General features: G+C 39.9%; 2 protein-coding genes across 2 annotated transcripts; one reads left to right on the top strand and one right to left on the bottom strand.

Moving 5' to 3' along the window:
* Positions 1–1,032: 1,032 nt before the first annotated feature.
* On the top strand, positions 1,033–8,629 carry LOC308108287 (sodium- and chloride-dependent neutral and basic amino acid transporter B(0+)-like; the record flags this gene model as incomplete). The annotated part of the gene is made up of 15 exons (XM_080461116.1): positions 1,033–1,068; positions 1,521–1,665; positions 1,778–1,909; positions 2,655–2,816; positions 2,956–3,070; positions 3,179–3,311; positions 3,475–3,615; positions 3,805–3,940; positions 4,205–4,297; positions 4,400–4,525; positions 4,731–4,849; positions 4,947–5,046; positions 5,308–5,417; positions 5,780–5,947; positions 8,579–8,629. 15 exons carry the CDS (start codon positions 1,033–1,035, stop codon positions 8,627–8,629), a joined length of 1,767 nt encoding a protein of 588 aa, XP_080317242.1.
* A 1,141-nt stretch (positions 8,630–9,770) lies between these two features.
* Positions 9,771–12,561, bottom strand: LOC308108286 (deleted in azoospermia-like; the record flags this gene model as incomplete). The annotated part of the gene is given in 7 exon segments (XM_080461115.1): positions 9,771–9,791; positions 10,783–10,866; positions 11,099–11,125; positions 11,127–11,216; positions 11,514–11,565; positions 11,689–11,780; positions 12,532–12,561. Coding segments are annotated over 7 exon segments (396 nt in total).
* Positions 12,562–19,092: the final 6,531 nt, after the last annotated feature.

The following is a 19,092-nucleotide window of genomic DNA, read 5'->3' as shown; positions in this document are numbered from 1 at the left end:
GTGTGTGTGTGTGTGTGTGTGTGTGTGTGTGTGTGTGTGTGTGTGTGTGTGTGTGTGTGTGTGTGTGTGTGTGTGTGTGTGTGTGTGTGTGTGTGTGTGTGTATGTGTGTGTGTGTTGTACTTGAAGAGTTCATATGCAAAAACAGATAACTAAAATATTTTATCCTTATTATTTACTCCAGGTGATATCAATCAAACCAAAGTTCCGTGGCTTTGACTAAGAAGATATGACATAACAAATAAAGCTTTATTTAAAATAGATTTGTTTCATTTACATCTCAGTTTTTTTCCCCAAAAGCAGATAACTCCAATCTCCTTTTTTTATTATTATTATTTTTTAGCAAAAACAGCATAATAGTGAAACAGCAAAAACTCCAAATTTCATATCTCACCATTTAATTAGGCCTTATGATTACTCTGCACTTCGTCTAATGGCAACAGTAAATTCATTAAATTCCTAAATGCATATAACAAGCAAATAAAAAGCCAATAAAGTGCTAAAAAAACAAAACAAGTAAAGTTTGGACAAACTTCAGGTAAACTGCACCAAGAACTGGAATAAGCAATATGTTGCAAACTTGTAAACTGTTAATCTGTAAACATTAATCTCGGAAAAAAACAAACACAAAAACCCTTAAGAAATGGGTAATGATGGACTGCACTAAGCTGTCAAAACATGGCTATTTTGCTGTATTTCACATTCATTTGTCAGTACTGCTATTCACTATTACATAGTATTCAGTCTCGAGGCTCCCACAAACAGCACGATTTTCGTCCGTCTGAAAAGTTGCTCTTCAAGGGACTTATCCAAATATTGAAAAGAGGGATGTTTACTTTTTAAGTTAACATACACTTCTTGTGTGCTCAACAAGTCTGTGACAAAAAACAGATAGCTCATGAGGTTTCACGCAATGTACAAAGACTAGATTGACTTTGAGTCACTGTTTTGTGCTGCAATAAAGAACAACATGAAAATACCTAAGTTTACTGTAGACATTTAGCCAAACAAACGCTGTTAAAATGTACGCAGGTATGGTTGCATTGTCTAAGAAGAAGTCAACTAATCGAGTGAGTGGTTGATCCTTTTTATTGAAATCAAAATTGCCTGAAGGCAGCAGCCCTGCCTTTCTGTTTTCCAGGTTGGAGGAAGTGAATTCAGACGTGCAGCAGAAACCGACAAGGCAACATGTGGAAATGTGGCTCAAAAAAGTCTGATTATCCTCCTATTTGTTCTGAACAGGTTTGTTATCATCTTAAATAAACTTTGTTTACATCAAGGTAAGTGAATTATTGCTGTAAGACAACGTTCCAAAAAACCCAAGTCATGACAGAAAGAACAGTTTCACTGCAGACTCCACAGAGCTGGGGATCCTGGACATGCTTTCTTGTGCGTTGTGTTTGGCTGGTGATTATATTATCGGCGAAGCTGTATTCCATTGAAAATTGTTGGTTCAACTTATTAGACTAATGTTTATAAAATGTATAGGCGAGGTACACTTGTAACAACCTGTTTTTGGCAGGGATCTCAAATAAGTGATGGTGATGAGAATCCAGAGCGTGGGAATTGGACCAACAAGACAGAGTATATGTTGTCTTTGATCGGCTATGCTATTGGTCTGGGAAATATTTGGAGATTCCCCTATGTGGCTTATAAGAATGGAGGAGGTAACTATTTGGCATCATATAGAAAAAAATATATATTTTTTTGGTGTAGTAATAGAAGTATGTCATTGTGACACCAGGGAAAATGTAAACATGTCTCTATCCCTCCGACCAGGTGCCTTTCTTATTCCATATTTCATTATGTTGCTTTTATGTGGAACACCTCTCTTCTTCTTGGAAAGTGCTATTGGTCAGTTCAGCAGCCAGGGGCCGGTCAACATGTGGAGAGCAGTACCAATACTACAAGGTGAGCCTAAAAGCCAGATTATGGACACACATGATTTACCCATAACGTATCATGCAGAGCACCTTTCAGCATGCAAGTTACTTTTAAAATAATCAAGTCAAAATAATCTACCTAGTATAAAATGGAAAACTTGCATTTATTTTATTTTTTTTAAATATTGAGTAATCTTTATTTGTACAACATATGTTGGTGTACCTTACATTACTGCATGAACTCATATTGTACAATCGAATCAGCCAGGGATGCATAGTTGGACAGTAGCTGCTGATAGCCAGCCTCAAGCACACGAGCCGGCAAACTGACTGCAGCTCTCCTTTTGCAGTCATATCAGTAAACACCATCGGAATAAAAATTAACAACTGGGCAGAGTCACTCATGTCTGTAGATTTGTCCAATTGCAGTGAGAAACACTCAATATTGCAGTCTGCAATATTGTTCCCTCCTTGCCGGGTCAACTCCTCGAGTTGACCCGGTCAGTGTCGCAGTCCAAAAATACTGCTCCACATTTCCCTTCTTCAGAATATCAATGGTAGACTGACCGATGAGGCAAACGCACCTTTTTGTATGACACTTGATACCCCATCTTAAATTTTGAAGAATTATTCTGTTATTTTCTGTGTGAACTATTACAAGAATTTACCCTGGAATAATCAAGTAATTCTATTCTATTGTATTCTATTGTATTCTATTGTATTCTATTCTACTCTATTCTTAGTAATTGCGTCTTAATCTTTTTTCATTCCAGGTGCTGGCTTTTCAATGGTTTTGGTCAACTTATTCGTTTCAGTGTACTACAACGTGATCATTGCCTATAGCTTGTACTACATGTTCGCCTCCATGCAGTTTCCTCTGCCCTGGTCTGACTGTTTCAGCTGGGCTGACAGTAACTGTAGCACCACACCGAAAGGTACCTTTTAGTAGCTGTCTCTATCATATACTGTATGCCACGTGAATTGTACTTTGTTAAAGTGAATGGACCTTAATTGTCTTCAATTGTCAGAAGATAATTGAACAGTGCCATGCAAACTGTTCATCTTTTCTTTCAGTGCATTGTAATGTGTCTGGTGATTTACTGGTTAACTGGACACAGGAAAACAACAGTTGCTCTTCACTGAATGCAACCACCTTTCCAGTGCAGAGTCCAAGTGAACAGTATTGGGAGTAAACATCACACTCATTAAAAAAAAAAATCACATGAGCACAAACACACACAAACGTGTACATGCTTACCATACTGCTGATGTTGCGTGTCCCTTTCTTCCCCCGCAGCATTGTGGCTCTGCAGAGATCCAGTGGTCTTGATGAAACAGGACCGGTCATTTGGCACCTGGCTCTTTGTCTGCTCCTGAGCTCCATACTTGTTTCTGCAGCACTCATCAAAGGCATCAAGTCATCAGGCAAAGTACAGTTACATCCACCTCATATCCAGTTTCCACTGCTATCCTGAATCTAATGAGGCTTACCCATTAGGGGTGTGGTACACAGCTTTACAATTTGAGCCAGTGCATGGCACTGATGTCAGTTAACATGCTTGGTGTTCATATCGCTGCATTGTGTCTTTCCAGGTTGTGTATTTCACAGCAACATTTCCATATGTAATCATTCTCATCCTGCTGATCAGAAGTGTGACATTAGAGGGAGCAAAAGATGGAATCGACTTCTATGTTGGTTCCCAAACCAATTTGACCAAACTCACCGAAGTGCCGGTAAGGACAAAACTTTCTTTGTTCACAATACAGTGTCCAAAATCTATGTACTCAGTTTGACCATTCCACAGTGATTAAAAAGAATTTCATGGTGAGTAAACACTTCAGAATGAGCGATACATTCTTCTTTGGTGATGTGTTGCATTCTCTACTCTATTCATGTTTTAAATCATGGATGATTTGTTTTAGATCTGGAAAGATGCTGCAATCCAAACATTTTATTCCCTGACTATTGGATGGGGTGGAACTGTAGCTCTGTCTTCCTACTGTAACTTCCACAACAACATGCTCCTGGACTCAGTCATTGTGACATTTGCTAACCATGGTACAAAACTTCCTTTCTGATTAATTATGTGCTTACCTCTGCAAATATTATATTGAAATATCAAAGCCATAGTATTTAAAATTGAAAAATGTTTACTCTAGTTCTTCCCAAATGGTGACATCAAAAACGCATCTCAAGAAACCATCAAATGTCTGCTGAATATTTTGAAAGATTTATTCTTAGATGTGGAAAGGTTCATTAGAGTGAAATAGAGCAATGGATTTCCACATTGATTATTCTGACACTATTTTCATTGTTCTCCAGCTACCAGCGTGTTTGCAGCCTTTGCCATATTTTCAACTATGGGACACATGGCTCACGTCTATGGAAAGCCTGTTTCAGAAGTAGTACAAGAAGGTCGGTCACCTATACCACACATTATCTTTTGTTTTTGTTTTTTTGTAAATCAAAAGAGTTCAAAACGCTATCCAGGCTTACCTTTATCCACTTTTTGTTCAGGATTTGGTCTGGCGTTCATCGCTTATCCAGATGCTCTCTCCAAGCTTCCCATTTCCCCACTGTGGTCCATTATGTTCTTCTTCATGCTCGCGAATGTTGGCTTGGACTCTATGTTTGTACTAATAGGTCAGATTTTTATCTGCTTTACTGTTGTTCTCATATTTTGTCTGTTGAAAAAAAAAGAAAAGATGGTTGTCTCTAACACCCTCTATAAATAACAATGTCATTGAACAGTTGCTCTTCTTTAATCTTATTGTAAAATGAACATTGTTCATTAGTGAAAAATTGAATTTGTACTTATCACTGACCTCACTCATCTTCTTATCATCAGAGATGATTATCACCTGTTTGGAAGATACCTTCCCGCTTATGTTAAAATCCAAACGTGCCACTTTTACTATACTGTTAAATGCCATCGTCTTCCTCCTGGGCCTTCCCTGTGTTACCCAGGTACAGTAAGTCTGCAAGAAGTGATAAAGATAATTCTGATAGTCGTATCCTACTTCATTTCATAATGTGTTAAAACGAGTTTGTGTGTTTGACACAGGCAGGAATATACTGGGTATCTCTAATCGACCAATTCATTGGTGGTTGGGTGATCCTCATTTTGACTCTGGCGCAGATAATTGGCTTCTGCTACATATATGGTAAATAATATGCAGCGAAGCTCACAAATTCAACCAAAATGTGTGTGTGTGTGTGTGTGTGTGTGTGTGTGTGTGTGTGTGTGTGTGTGTGTGTGTGTGTGTGTGTGTGTGTGTGTGTGTGTGTGATATCCATAAAAGGAATCGTTAAAATCACATCATAATTTCTGTTCTACAGTTTCACACTTGGAGATGAATAATTGCTTGATTGGTATTAGCGTCATTGTGAAAAGTAAGTCTGAGTGAACTTTCTATGCATCACAGGTGTAAATCGTTTCATCAAAGACATTGAGATGATGATTGGAGAAAAGAGCTTCTGCTTCTGGATATTGTGGAGAGCTTGTTGGTTCGTCATTAGCCCCCTCATCATTGTGGTGATTATGATTTTGATATTGCGCTTTACTGTAAGACCATCTGAATATGTACATATTTATTTGTTGTGTTGTATGAAAAGTAAGTATGATTTAGAAGCTGAAATCAATTTAACATTTGACTACATATTTCCGTACGACAATGTATTTTGCAGTAAATAAAATTAGGGGATTAATCAGTCTATCTGCCAGTGACTGTGAGGTCTTTTCTTCACCTGCAGTTGTCAAGTAAGTGTTAATAGTTGCTGTTAATAGTTAACGGTTTCATGTGACTTAATAGAATAAAGAAAACTCCCTATCAGGATATCATTGTTACTGACACCAAACATACTGAATTTTTGTGCATCTTTGACTTTGTTGTGTAGGTTATCCTGGTATGGTCTTTGATGACCATAGTCCCTCCTGTCTATGGAAATATCCAGTACCCAGTCTGGGGCCAAACTTTGGGCTGGGGCATGGTTGGACTGATTCTTATCTGGATCCCGCTCATTGCTGGATATAAATTAATAAGAGCAGAGGGAACCCTGTGGAAGGTAAGAAAGAAAAGTGTGTTTTTGGGCAGTCCTGCATGTGTCCATGTTTGTAATCCTAATTGTACCCGCAGCGTCTGAAGTCATCATGTACTCCATCGGAGAAGTGGCATCCATACTTGGACATTCATAGAGGGGAACGCTACTCTGACGAAAACTGCCGCCAAAGAAGCAGCAGCAAAACAAGTGATGGCAAAATGTCAGAAAATGAAATGTAAACAACATCAACACCCAAATGGGTAATTTACAAGTTGATTAACTAATACATTGTGTAAATGTCATGATTTGAACATTCCAGATCTAATGTTGCACAAACCTTATAGAGTGAATGTATGTATGTGTGTCTCTTTAAGTGGTCTCCACAGAGGGGAGTTTTGCCACATCCGTTTTGCAGCACTAATGCTGTTTTTTATGTGTTGTGGTGAGGAAGTCACACACCATTTACCACGGCTGTGACATTAGGTGTGTTATTTTTGTTTCAGGATGACTGCATCACTAACAATGAATATAGTGGCCATTCTCAAGCTTATGCCTTATTTGCACGGGATTCGATTTACCTAGGGACCAGTGGTAATTTGTGAATTATCAGCAGCTTCACTAAAAATAATTTGCAATGTTTTCATTGTGTGGTGTTTGCAATTTAACTCAGTTCCTTCCGTATTTCTTTAAAATAAATAGTTTTTCTTGTTCCAAACAGCTCCCTGTGTTCTTTTTTTCACTACTTTCCGTCATGGTTTTGATATGTGAAAGTTTTTCATAGTTGCATTTTATTAAACTGTTATAACTGATTTGTTTATGTTTTTCCAATATTTAACATAAAAAGGTAAATTGTGTCCACATTTATCTCTCATTCTTATGGTGTTGATGTGACTGTGATGCAGCACAGGATTACATGACCCCTTTTTGGTCCATGTGTTACAAGACTAACGTTTGCTTGAGCTGCACAAAATTAAGGCTGACACTTGGAAGTGTAATTCACAATAAAGTTAAATGTTAAACATGCCAGTGGAGCCATATTTTTGATTAGAAGCATTTTCTGAAAATACAAAGAATGGCCAGAAAAAAGTATTTTGGCAGTCGAGTATGTATGTACAGTTTGTAAGCTTGAGTGACACTTGAGGAAAAACTTCCAGATGAGGAAGCTGGGAGCAACGATCATGTGACGCTCGCTGCATACTTGGAATAAAATGATAAAACACTACAGGAGCTCAGGGCTGACATCCCCAAACCTCCCGACAGTTATGGACACACCAATGGGGAGGCTTAAAAACGCAGATTATCGTGCTGCAGGTTTAGAAGCAATCCTAAGAGATATGCTGTACATCTTCACCCCTGAGCATTTCAGGCAGTTCTCGCTATCTGTCGATACGTCTTTAAATATAACTCGAGTGTCTGATATAAAATGTTATCCCTGCGAACAACAGCTCAGGGCTAAAATACTCAACACAGTGTAAATAATGCCAACCTATTTCTTATTACAAGAGTTTCACCACACAATCAAAAGAATCTGTATCCCTGTATGTTCCCACGTATGACGACACTTGTTTTTCCCAGGTTTAACTATTTGTCTGTTTGAAAAGTTTTTCTCTGACGGAGCACAGTCAGAGAAGCTATGCTCTGTCGGACAACATTATTAAATCAGAGACAACAATAATTGCCGTCCACAGAACAGAAAGACTGTACGATGTCCACGAAACTCAGAAGCGCCAGCAAACAAGAGCCCGGCTAACGCTAGCTCAGATGCTATGAGCGACAGGGGCCAACCAGAGCAAATGGGAACGCTGCTGGAAAACTAAGAGGGCCACAACCACACAAAAATGTCTCTTGAAAGACAGGAAACAGCAGCGGCAGATATAGACGAACAAATGGGCAAACACAAGAATTCGAAGCTTGGAGGAAAGGACCGGCATAACTGAAGGTACAGTGATGCATCAACAGAGGGCGCTGCTTGACCTCAATATTGAACTTTCCGCTCAACCTGTGACCACCTTCAAAATAGACTGAGACAGATTAACATCAGAATTTTTCTAATAGGCCTAGAGCTACGAAAGTCGGCACACATATGTAACACCCCAAGACACACAAAAAAGTCTCTTATTCACATACCGAAAACTCAACGGGAATTTTGAAATATATATTGGATTTTCGCTGATTTTGGATCAAATTACATTTTCCTCGGCAGTGATCGCTCTGTGGCTCTAACACTATTTCCAATGGTGATGACGAGGTTGCCGATCACTTGCTTTTTCTTCTATTAGTGAAGCCACTATATCATTCTCCTTATCATTTTCCTGACCTACACCTTCCCCATGACTATTTCGCTCTCCGTAAAATTCCTTTTCCTCGTCTTTTCTGTCAGGATTTAGCGTCAAATGCCGGCGATCAGCAGGCTGATTGGGATGCAAAAATTTTGACAAGGCACTTTGCATTGACCATTTTTGTTAGAAAGTGGGTGTGTTAAGGGTGGGATATGAACTGTGCAACCTTCCAGGTGGACTGTGATCTACGAAGGGAAAGTGCGAGCAGATGTATGTACGCACAGTTTTAACGAACCAAACTTTTTTGGCACACGCCATTTACAGCTTTTGGGGTGCACGCACATTTTTTGTAGGAATCCTACGCAATGTTTTGTAGATGAGGCCCCAGGTCCTGGAGAGGGTGGAAATGGTGTGCATGAGCAACTGACTCGATCTGGCACACTCCTTGAAAACCAAGTTTCCTGTTTTAGACTTAGAATTACAGTATTAATTTAAAAAGCAGCGGCGCACATATGAATGAGGTTTATAAGATGTCCTAGACATGCTCACATTTCCAGATGTTCCCCCTTAAAGTACTTTTTTTTTTTTTTAATTGAAGTGTTATCAAGCTTATAGGGTTGGGGGTGTTTATGTCTCCTTTGGAAAATCCATATTTCATAAGGAGCTATCCAGACTTATTCATAATTCAGAAACGTCTGACTAGAAGGGGTGGCGCCGGTAGATGGTCAAATGTTGGACAGGGCACCCTGGGGAGCCCAGTCGCACCATCGGACTGTGATAAAAACAAAACACCCTGTGCCTTAGATGATGGGCTTGTTCCCAGTGAAGACAGGCAATCCAACCCTGGCTGGAACCCGGCAGCCACTGACAAGCTTGTGGAGTCTGGGAGAAGCTGTTCCTCCATCTGATGCTGTGCAACAAAACCATTAAATTCCCTAAGAAAACCTCTTCTTGAATAGATTAGAAACACAAAACATTTTAACAGACTTTAATTATAATGTTTCAACATTTATTTATTATCAAAAACAATCAAAACACCAACACTCGACACAATCTGAACAAGGTAACCCGAGGGCTCTGAACAAACCTACTGAGTCAACACCAGGCCATCACAGCAGGCCACAAGGGCAAGGTCATAAACCTATGTGCACTGGTTCAAAGAAAGAAAACCAAAGTGATATACATCCAAAACACCAAAGTGAATATTCTCAAATCTTAAAACTTGAATTATGAGCACTAAAACAATAAAAAGTAAATTGTGTTCATGAAAGCTCCGTAAAATGCTTTGTGGTAAGACCAGCAGCAAGTGGACTTAAACCCTGTCCTATAAACTAGTATACAGTGGACAATCTGCAATTTTCCGCCCAAACAGATGTTACACAGCACCCTGCTTCAAATCAAATCCTTCATCTTACTGCCCCAATTGATGCTGACAAGAAAACAGAAACCAGAAATAGATATAACGGATTGTGGTGGTGACAACAGCAGAGGAATCCAGGCTTTCCTAATTACCTGGAACCGGTTTCATTAGCAGTCCGTTACATCGCAGTCAACATGGTCTGGACACCTCAATCCACCAGCCACAAGTTCTGGAAACACAATATAAACCTAGCGAGAACAATTCCATATATTTCATGATCCCAGAGTGTGTGAAAAAATGGGAGCAGCCACAAAACAAAGACAGAAGATTTGAAGCGCCATCAATTTGCGAACACACACACACACACACACACACACACACACACACACACACACACACACACACACACACACACACACACACACACACACACACACACCAAAAAAACAGCTTTGTTCAATTAGGGAGTTTAAGTATTCACTGTTGGGTCATGTAATGCTGACATGGGCAGGTTGTGGGGCAAAGGCTGCAGCCTGTTCCCAAGTCGTTGTGGCTTGTGGGACAATTTCCCAAAATAGTTAAATAAGAGCTGTTGGCTTTACTCCTGATTTCAGGAAATTTATATCAATTGTAGTGACTGATTGTTGTCTGGAATATGATTGATTTTAAATCAATTTGGATACGTACAGCTCTGTCCATTAAAGAAGTAGCCATAATCCTTGTGTTTGGTCACAATTTAGTCCTCTGTTAGAGGGGATGAGTTTTTAACAAGCCAACATAGTCAAGGGGACGACTCCCCATTGTCTGTTCGTGTCTATATAGACCAGACAGCACCATCTAGTGGTGAACATGAGCATTGCAGTGGGAGAACATTGCAGGATGTGATACAGGGAAAAATCCATCATTCAAAATGTATGTATTTTCTTCTTGCTTAAAAATAACTTTACTGTCATCTACTCTAATCTCCTGATTGACAGACAGTGTCCTCTGGTGCATCGTCCATGGACGTGGAGGAGCTGTCAAAACAAGCCTGCACAAAATGAACCTGGGCTTGCTTCTACAGCAGAGTGGGGGTTGTGGAATAAGCAGGGACAGGTGGACCTAAACCAGGCTGAACCCGACATCTTGTATACATGTGGTAGCCTATGTGCGGTGCCTGGGAGACGTTGCGTAGGATGCGGCTCCTGAATTGGAGCGCCAGTGCCCAAGTGTATACGTACCTGGTACGCATAGGGATTATGTGTGTAGTTCATCGGCATTTGTGGCATCATGACCTCTCCAAAGTTGTTACTGTAGGAGTATGGCTGCAAACAGAGGAGACACATATGCATACATAGAACTGAGCAGAGAGTACAGTCAAGGGTACTGTATGCTGGAAACAGTTAAACAATGTCATCGATCTGGATAAATGTATTTTGCAAAAGCTGCAATGCAACAGCTAATGTTTTTGAAGGCTGCCATTGCCGAGAGATATCACCTGCCACCTGAGAAAGAATTCCTAATGGCATGTCTGTGTTTATCTGCAATGTGAGATACCTGACTGTACGGGCTGCCTCCGTTCATAAAGGGGCGAAGGCGGTGCTTGTGCCACCCCTACACCCATAGGTGAACAAAAAGTACAGTAGAAGTACTGGGGGGGGGGATTACTCTTGGACTTGGACCAACCAGATGGGAAGGCAAGGGTCCCCCTTATGAAAAATAAAAGCAAGCAATCCAAGAAAATCAAGTTAATTCAATAACAGCATATTGTTATCAAAAAGGAAAAACACCCATGATAATAACATACAAGAGCACCGTCCTTTCATGATGCAGGGCCCAGCTTGAGTTTCTGGCCCATAAAACAAATCCGTTGCTATAGTAAAAGAAAATTAAATTAAAAAAGGAAGACAATTCTTGTTTGCTGTAAACATTCAGATTGGAACAACCGTTCCACTGAGGAATATCGACTCACCTCAATGATTGACTGGATGTTGACTTCTTCATTGAAGTACATAAATCCATAGCTACAAACAAAGAAATACAACTTTTTTTTCAATTTTTTTTTTTAATATAACATAGATTTTTATATTTTTTTCTAAAAATTACCAGTGAGAATCCACATGAACATAACGATTTTTCCTTAACACCCTTTGCAGGTTCCGCCTCGGTATGTGATAATCTTCACTTCCTTAACAGAACCATATTTTGCAAACAAGTCCCACATTTCATTTTCATACACCTAAGAATGATTAAATACAAAAAAGATTTAAAAAAATTTAAAAAACACTTTCGTGACACAGATTTTTGCACAAAGATGGAAAAATATTGAGCCATATTTGGACATTATTTGAAATGAGATGATGCAAAAGAAGGGAATGGGTCTTCAAATAATACATTTTGGTGTCTGTATTCATATTGGGTTTATTATACATGTTTTGATTTTACATGTGTATAGGGGAATGTTCCATCTTTTTTTGTGTATTTCTTTTAATATTTGTGAAAAATGAAAATAAAATGTAAAAAAAAAAAACCAAAACTGAAAACTTTTTCACTGTGGTCAAATTGAAACAATGATTTGCCACATTTGATATCGAGACCCTCACAGCAGGGCAAAGTGTTCTGGACTAAGTTCTTCCCCCTTACCTGAAATGGTCGGTGATGTAGTGCTTGACCTTCGTCTGCCTCACATCGAACCTGCAACCTTCATCAGAGCAATAGCCGTTTTCACCACAATCCACCAAATACAATTTGTTTAAAGCACCTAAGATGTTTTACACATTTAAAATGAGAATGACACATCTCATCAAGTTGTATAGTGTTACTGTCTCTATATAACGATTTCTCAGGTTGGATTTAAACAGCAGTTCAGAACAGAAGACATTTTACCATGTTGTTTTGGCTTAATTAGCAGTTTTAGCCATTTTAGGAGCATAGGTTATCCACACAAATAATCTGTCAATCATCATCAAAAATAATCACGCCAATCTGACCCAGTTTGACCCAGTTCCTGTTCCACTCATCTTTTCTCGCTCAGTTTATGGGTGGCTCCGTTTTAGATCTTCATTACAGATAACCAAAAGGCCATCAGATCCGCCGGATGGAACGCAGGCACTGGGTAACAAACACCTTGACCAAGTCTGAGGAGTTTATCTATATGTATATTTATGTATATATCATGTAAATATAAATAAACCAAGTAGAATTACTTGAGTAAACACTGAACCCACAACATTAAACACTCAATGAATGAATTTATCTCACGACCTCTAAGTTTCATAAAGTGTCTTGATAACTGCTTTTCGAAACAAATGAAGCATCAGATGCACTACATGATCTCTCCACCAGAGAGAGGAGATGAGCCGTGTGTGGTTTCGAATCTTTTTTCTATGGGATCTTCAACAACAACAGGCGATTTATTCCCGGATCCGTTTTGTTCTCCCACCACTGATGTCATTTGCACTTTAAAAATGGTCAGAGGACAATTAAGTATGCTGCAAGCGCAGCAGGCCTTAACCCTTGAAACATCAGATCTTGTTCTTTTTGCTTGTAGCTATAAATTACATTGAACCTACTGAACCACAAAACACCCTCTCCCCTCCTCATCTCCTTCGCCATGGCAACCAGGCACAGGGAGCCGGCAGATGAACACAAACCTGTTGCCATCTCCCACGTAATACACGCAGATGCATGATGCACCCACACACACACACACACACACACACACACACACACACACACACACACACACACACACACACACACACACACACACACACACACACACACACACACACACACACACACACACACACACACACCAAAAAACATACAAACAGCAAACAGCATTGCGGTGCTATCCCTGTGGGGGCCTTTCCATTGACGTAATGCATTTCCAAGGCTTTCATTCCAGCCTCAACATCACAACTAAGTATCTAACCCCTGAGCTGAATCTTTCAAAACACTTAATCACCGTGAGCCCTGCATTCAGGACCTCACAAGGTAAAAACTGAAGCATAACAGTCCATACATAACTCATATATCACATATGAAACGTATGGTAAATCGTAATTAATATTGTCTTCCTATTCTAATGGAGGAGCAGGGTGAAGCCAGTGAAATGCATCCATCTGCACCATTGTAATAGATGAAATGCTTCAGAATAACTGTGACGATATGTAATGGCAATGTATCTATTTGTATTTCCATGCTTTCCCCAGCAGGGCAACAGGTGTGATTAAGTTGTACAATTAGGTGTTGCCAACTGCAGGATGTGTGATTCTTCATAATCTTGCGAAGTTCGCGGATGCGTTAAAGCGCATATTTGAAACAGAAGGAACAAATAGTGAGAAAAAGACTCCATCTGTGTTTGTATATTCAGCTCAAGTCTGGAAGATTCTTATAACACATCAAAACTGTACAGACACTGCAAAAAAAAAAGAAGACGAGTAAGAAGGTGAAAATGCATATGCGGTGAGAACAGCACTGGGTGGTCAGATCTATCTATCTATCTATCTATCTATCTATCTATCTATCTATCTATCTATCTATCTATCTATCTATCTATCTATCTATCTATCTATCTATCTACTGTATCTATCTATCTGTGTCCCTCTCCTCTCCCCTGCCCCCCTCGTCTTCCTCCCCACCCGCATGATGCTGGCTTTTCAGCAACCCGTTGCTATTAGATACTGTGGGGCTTGTCACCATGGCAGCAAATGCTCAATCATTTCACTCAGCCATGTTTCTATCTGCACTCACACACACACACGGACACACACACACACGGACCCACATGCACACACACACACACACACACACACACACACACACACACACACACACACACACACACACACACACACACACACACACACACACACACACACACACACACACACACACACACACACACAAACTGCTTCTGAATTACATAAAACTGTGATGCGGGAGCGGTGTCCTTCAGCTCCTGAGTGTTCCCAGGTCCAGCGGGGAAACAACCCACCTGTGAACAGAATTCAAATGCTCTGACAGCGAGGAGACGCTCTGACGCTCATTAGCATGTAACATTTCCAACATTTTTACTTTCAACCAGTTAGGGTGTGATGTCACCTACCCCATGAAATTGTGTGCTACCATGCACCAACCCTCACAAACGGGGTGTATTATGCAGGGGGTGGGGCGTGCCCCTCCTCTGATCTACGTATTCCCCTTTTTGCTGAATCATTTTTATCGCAGGGTGAGATGAAATCTGTCTCCCACTCACAGTGATCAATGCTACTTCACCAACAGTCTCTGTAAAACAGGACAGCCAACTCCTGTTGTGATTCTCAAGCCAAGTACTGAAGCAATTCACAATCAATGACAACGTTGTCAACTGCTGTTGTGACTCATCATCAAAAAAAGGTATGTACTGAATACAGATGAATTCATACATTTATGACTGTGTAGAGCTCATTTTAACTTTAGCTTTATATTCAGTTGTGAAACGTATGTTCAATTGAAACAAATATTGGTTTTACCCCTTCTTATCTCCATTTAAGAGGAAGACATGCTGAGAACGATATGAATCTCTAAACAATTGAACCAAAGGTGCAGTCATGGATAGTCTGCAAATTCTTCAAGTATATAATACTAATTTCCTAGTGAACGTGACTCAAGAGTTTGAGTTTGACAGCATAAATCACTCATTTACATATAAATTAGAACTCAGTCAGTAGTGTTGCCTTGATAATAAAAGTAGTTTGGGCTCTTCAAAAACAGATACATGTTTCTAAGTTCTGAACATTTTTTTCCTGAAAAAGAAAAAAGTCTTGTCTATTTATACATCATAAAATATAAGGGAAAGTGTACTCTGCCACCATCAAAAGATTGCTGGAGGAAACGTGACTTGAATTTTCACTGCTTGTGTACCAGGAAGACCATGTGGGGTGATGAAAGATGAACATAAAGAGATAACAGGAAGGTGAGACAGGAGAGGAATTGAGAGAGAGAGAGAGAGAGAGAGAGAGAGAGAGAGAGAGAGAGAGAGAGAGAGAGAGAGAGAGAGAGAGAGAGAGAGAGAGAGAGAGAGAGAGAGGACGATCAGCCGAGCTGATTTTCTTTCCCCAGCAAAAGCAACAATCCCCCAGTGTTGCTATGGCGACCTCCTCTCGCTCCCTTCCTTTCAGCGAGCTTCCACTTATCCTTGCTGCCTTTCAGTCAGCGGGGCATGTGGGTGTGTGTGCTTTTGTGTGTTGGCTCTTCAATGAATCAAGCAAATGAAGGGTAGAGCTATTAGAGACCCCAGTCTGACTGTTGCGTGCGCGCGCGTGTACACACACACACACACACACATACACACACACACACACACACACACGCACACAATCACACACACCCTCTCTGCCGCTACATTGTCTAAATGAACTCAGTGAAAAGAAAAAAAAAGTGAGGAGATATATATATATATATATATATATATATATAAAGGAAAATAAAATTATTGATTGATGATTAGGCACAAGGTGAATAATTTCTTTTGATATCAAAAAATAAGACCTCAAAACCGTAACAGGACATTGGATTGAAATGTCTTCGCACCGAATTCATGCTACTCGTGCCGGATAAGATAAGTGCAAAAATCAAGCACGTAACAACTACGCTGTATGAACTTCTCTTTGCTGTGTCGCATCAAAACTACACAAGTACATCGTGCACCCAGTTTTTACACCATGGAGACACTGCTGAACGGATCCGTGATTCAACATCAGCACTAGAACATTTTTCATCACTGGCCAGAGGCTATTTTCCTATATGCTTCTCTTCACTCTTCACATGCTTTTCATTTAATAACCTGAGTGCTCGACTGAAAAACACATGTCCTCATGTGAGTTTCTGGCAGCTGCCAGCCCCATTTGACCCTGTAGAGCCTGTGAATGTCATGTCATTTCACACGGCTTGAATTTTAATAGCTTTTAAAGCCCACATCCTATGAATTCATATTCCAGTTTGCAGAATATATTTGCAGTCATCAGTAAAGGATTTTGTGCTAATAAATGATTAGATTGACATCCTAAATATTGCATCCATGTAATATTTGTTTTATTATGCTCGTCAAATATTTGATGGTAATTACTGATCCATAACTCTCATGAAGTTATGTCCTGTCGCAAAGTGTGTTGGACCCAAAAGCAGACTCAGAAGTTCCATCATAAAAACACACACACAAAACAAAAACTGAGTTTGATGCAGAAGGGGTTAAAAATCCAAAAGAGAGCAGAGAAACAACAACAACAAGACGTAAACTCGAGTCCAGAGAACACACGAACAACTCTGGGTTGTCGGGAACGAGACAAGACAAACAGACGGAGAGGGGTTTAAATACACTGGGACGGGGAGGACACAGGTGAAATTCATGACACAGATTTGAGCACACTGAGGGAGAAGACATTAGGATAATTGGAAACTTGAGGTTAGACACAGAGGGGCAGACAGAGAGACCTGACATGGCCTTGGAAAGCTCAAACATATGCACCACTTAACATTGTACTACAGGTACATCTCAAAAAATTTGAATATCTTGAAAATGTTCAATATTTTTTGTCACTCCTTTCAGAAAGTCAAACCCATATTAGATATAGGGTCATGACAGAGTGAAATATTTCAAGCCTTTATTTCTTGAAATGTTGCTGATTATGGCTTACAGATAGTGAAAACCCAAAATACAGTGTCTCAGAAAATGTGAATATTGTGGAAAAGCTCAGTTTTGGAAAGTCGTGGTGTCACACCCTAATCAGCTAATTAACGCAAAACACCTGCAAAGGTTTCCTGAGCCTTTCAATGGTCTCGCAGTCTGGGTCAGCAGGCTACATAATCATGGGGAGGACGGCTGACTTGACAGATGTCCAGAAGACAGTCATTGACACCCTCCACAAGGAGGGTAAGGCACAAAAGGTCATTGCTAAAGAAGCTGGTTGTTCACAGAGTGCTGGATCCAAGCATGTTCAGAGGACGTTGAGTGGAAGGAAAAAGTGTGGTAGGAAAAGATGCACCAGCAAAAGGGGATGACCACAGTCTTGAGAGGATTGTCAGGCAAAATGCATTCAAGAATTTGGGGGAGCTTCACAAGGAGTGGACTGAGGCTGGAGTCAGCGGATCAAGAGCCACGACACACAGACCAATCGTAGACATGGGATACTAATGTCGCATTCCCGGTGTCAAGCCACTCCTGAACAAGAGACAACGTCAGAAGCGTCTTACCTGGGCTGTGGAGAAAAAGAACTGGACTGTTGCTCAGTGGTCCTGGTTTTCCAGCAGGACTTGACACCTGCCCACATTGCCAAAGGTACCAAAAGCTGGTTCAATTACCATCATGTTTTTTTGTTTCCCCAAAGAACGTAAGTATGTTAGTGACCATTTCTGCAGCTTTAATTTTTGAAGTCGACCTGCTCTCAGAGTAATGGGTATCACTGTCGGCATCCACTTGTTAATTTGTTTATTGTTTGGTAAGTTGTGCTTGTCCATGAAGATAATCAGTCATGTTATATCTAAATTTTGTACAAAAGTCGATCAACCCGATTTACAGGGTTTTTGAAGAAAGGATGAAGATCAAAATAAAACTCTGAGGAGCAACTTGTAAGCATTATATCATCGTTACGCATTATATTATCATGATGTGATAAAAGTTTCCGTGGATTTTGTTCCAGCTGATGTTGGAACGTATTTTATAATACGAAACACACTTCATGCTGTTTGAGCAGCGTACTTTCCTTCATCATTTCCTCACTCCATTAATCCCACAGTCAGATTGAAGTTTTTAAAGTCTTACATACACCACTCAAACACGCTTTGTCTGCAGGTGCTAAAACTCAACTTCACTCTCTTTGTTTCTACATAAAGTGTGGTGGTATTTACTTCAAAGATAACTCTCACAGAGGACTACTTACTACACTGCAAGCTATTTACGACTCTGATGCTGAAGCCTAAAGAATCACACAGGCTAAATTAGTCCAAACAAGATTGCGAGGCACTTTTTCACTAATAATGTAAGACTGAGATCCTATGAGGGCTTCATTTAAATACAGGCTATACCACCGTCAACCCTCACTTGTCACATACAAGTAGAAATCATAAATAATTCCCCCACACAAAATTTGAAAAAACTTTATCAAAGTATTTAATGACCAAAACTGAAAGTGATAGAGAAATTGATGAATTGGCGACGTTATAAAACTTTTTGAATCATGCTGGTGGCCTGAACTATTTGTAGAAACACCTTTTAAAATTCCCTGTGATGGCATAGGAATTTTTTTCACATATAGAAGGTCTGAAGGGAACGTTGCAGTTTTAAATGTGCAATCAGGAAACAGTGAAGCTGCTAAAACCAGACCAACATCCACTCGGGAGAGCTTGAGTAATCAAAGTAAAGTGGTTCTTTTTGTGGATGTTTCACCTTGGTTGGTTGAACCTATTTACATTTCTTGGATTTTTCCTTATTCATTTGAAAGATTATTCAAAGATTTATGCAGGGAATGATGAGGGGGGGGTTATTTCTCACAATTTAACATTCATCA

The sequence above is a fragment of the Lipophrys pholis genome (assembly GCF_963383615.2).
Source record: "Lipophrys pholis genome assembly, chromosome: 4".
NCBI classification, from domain to species: domain Eukaryota; kingdom Metazoa; phylum Chordata; class Actinopteri; order Blenniiformes; family Blenniidae; genus Lipophrys; species Lipophrys pholis.
Note: the sequence above shows the minus strand (reverse complement) of the source record. Positions and strands in the feature narration are given on the sequence as shown.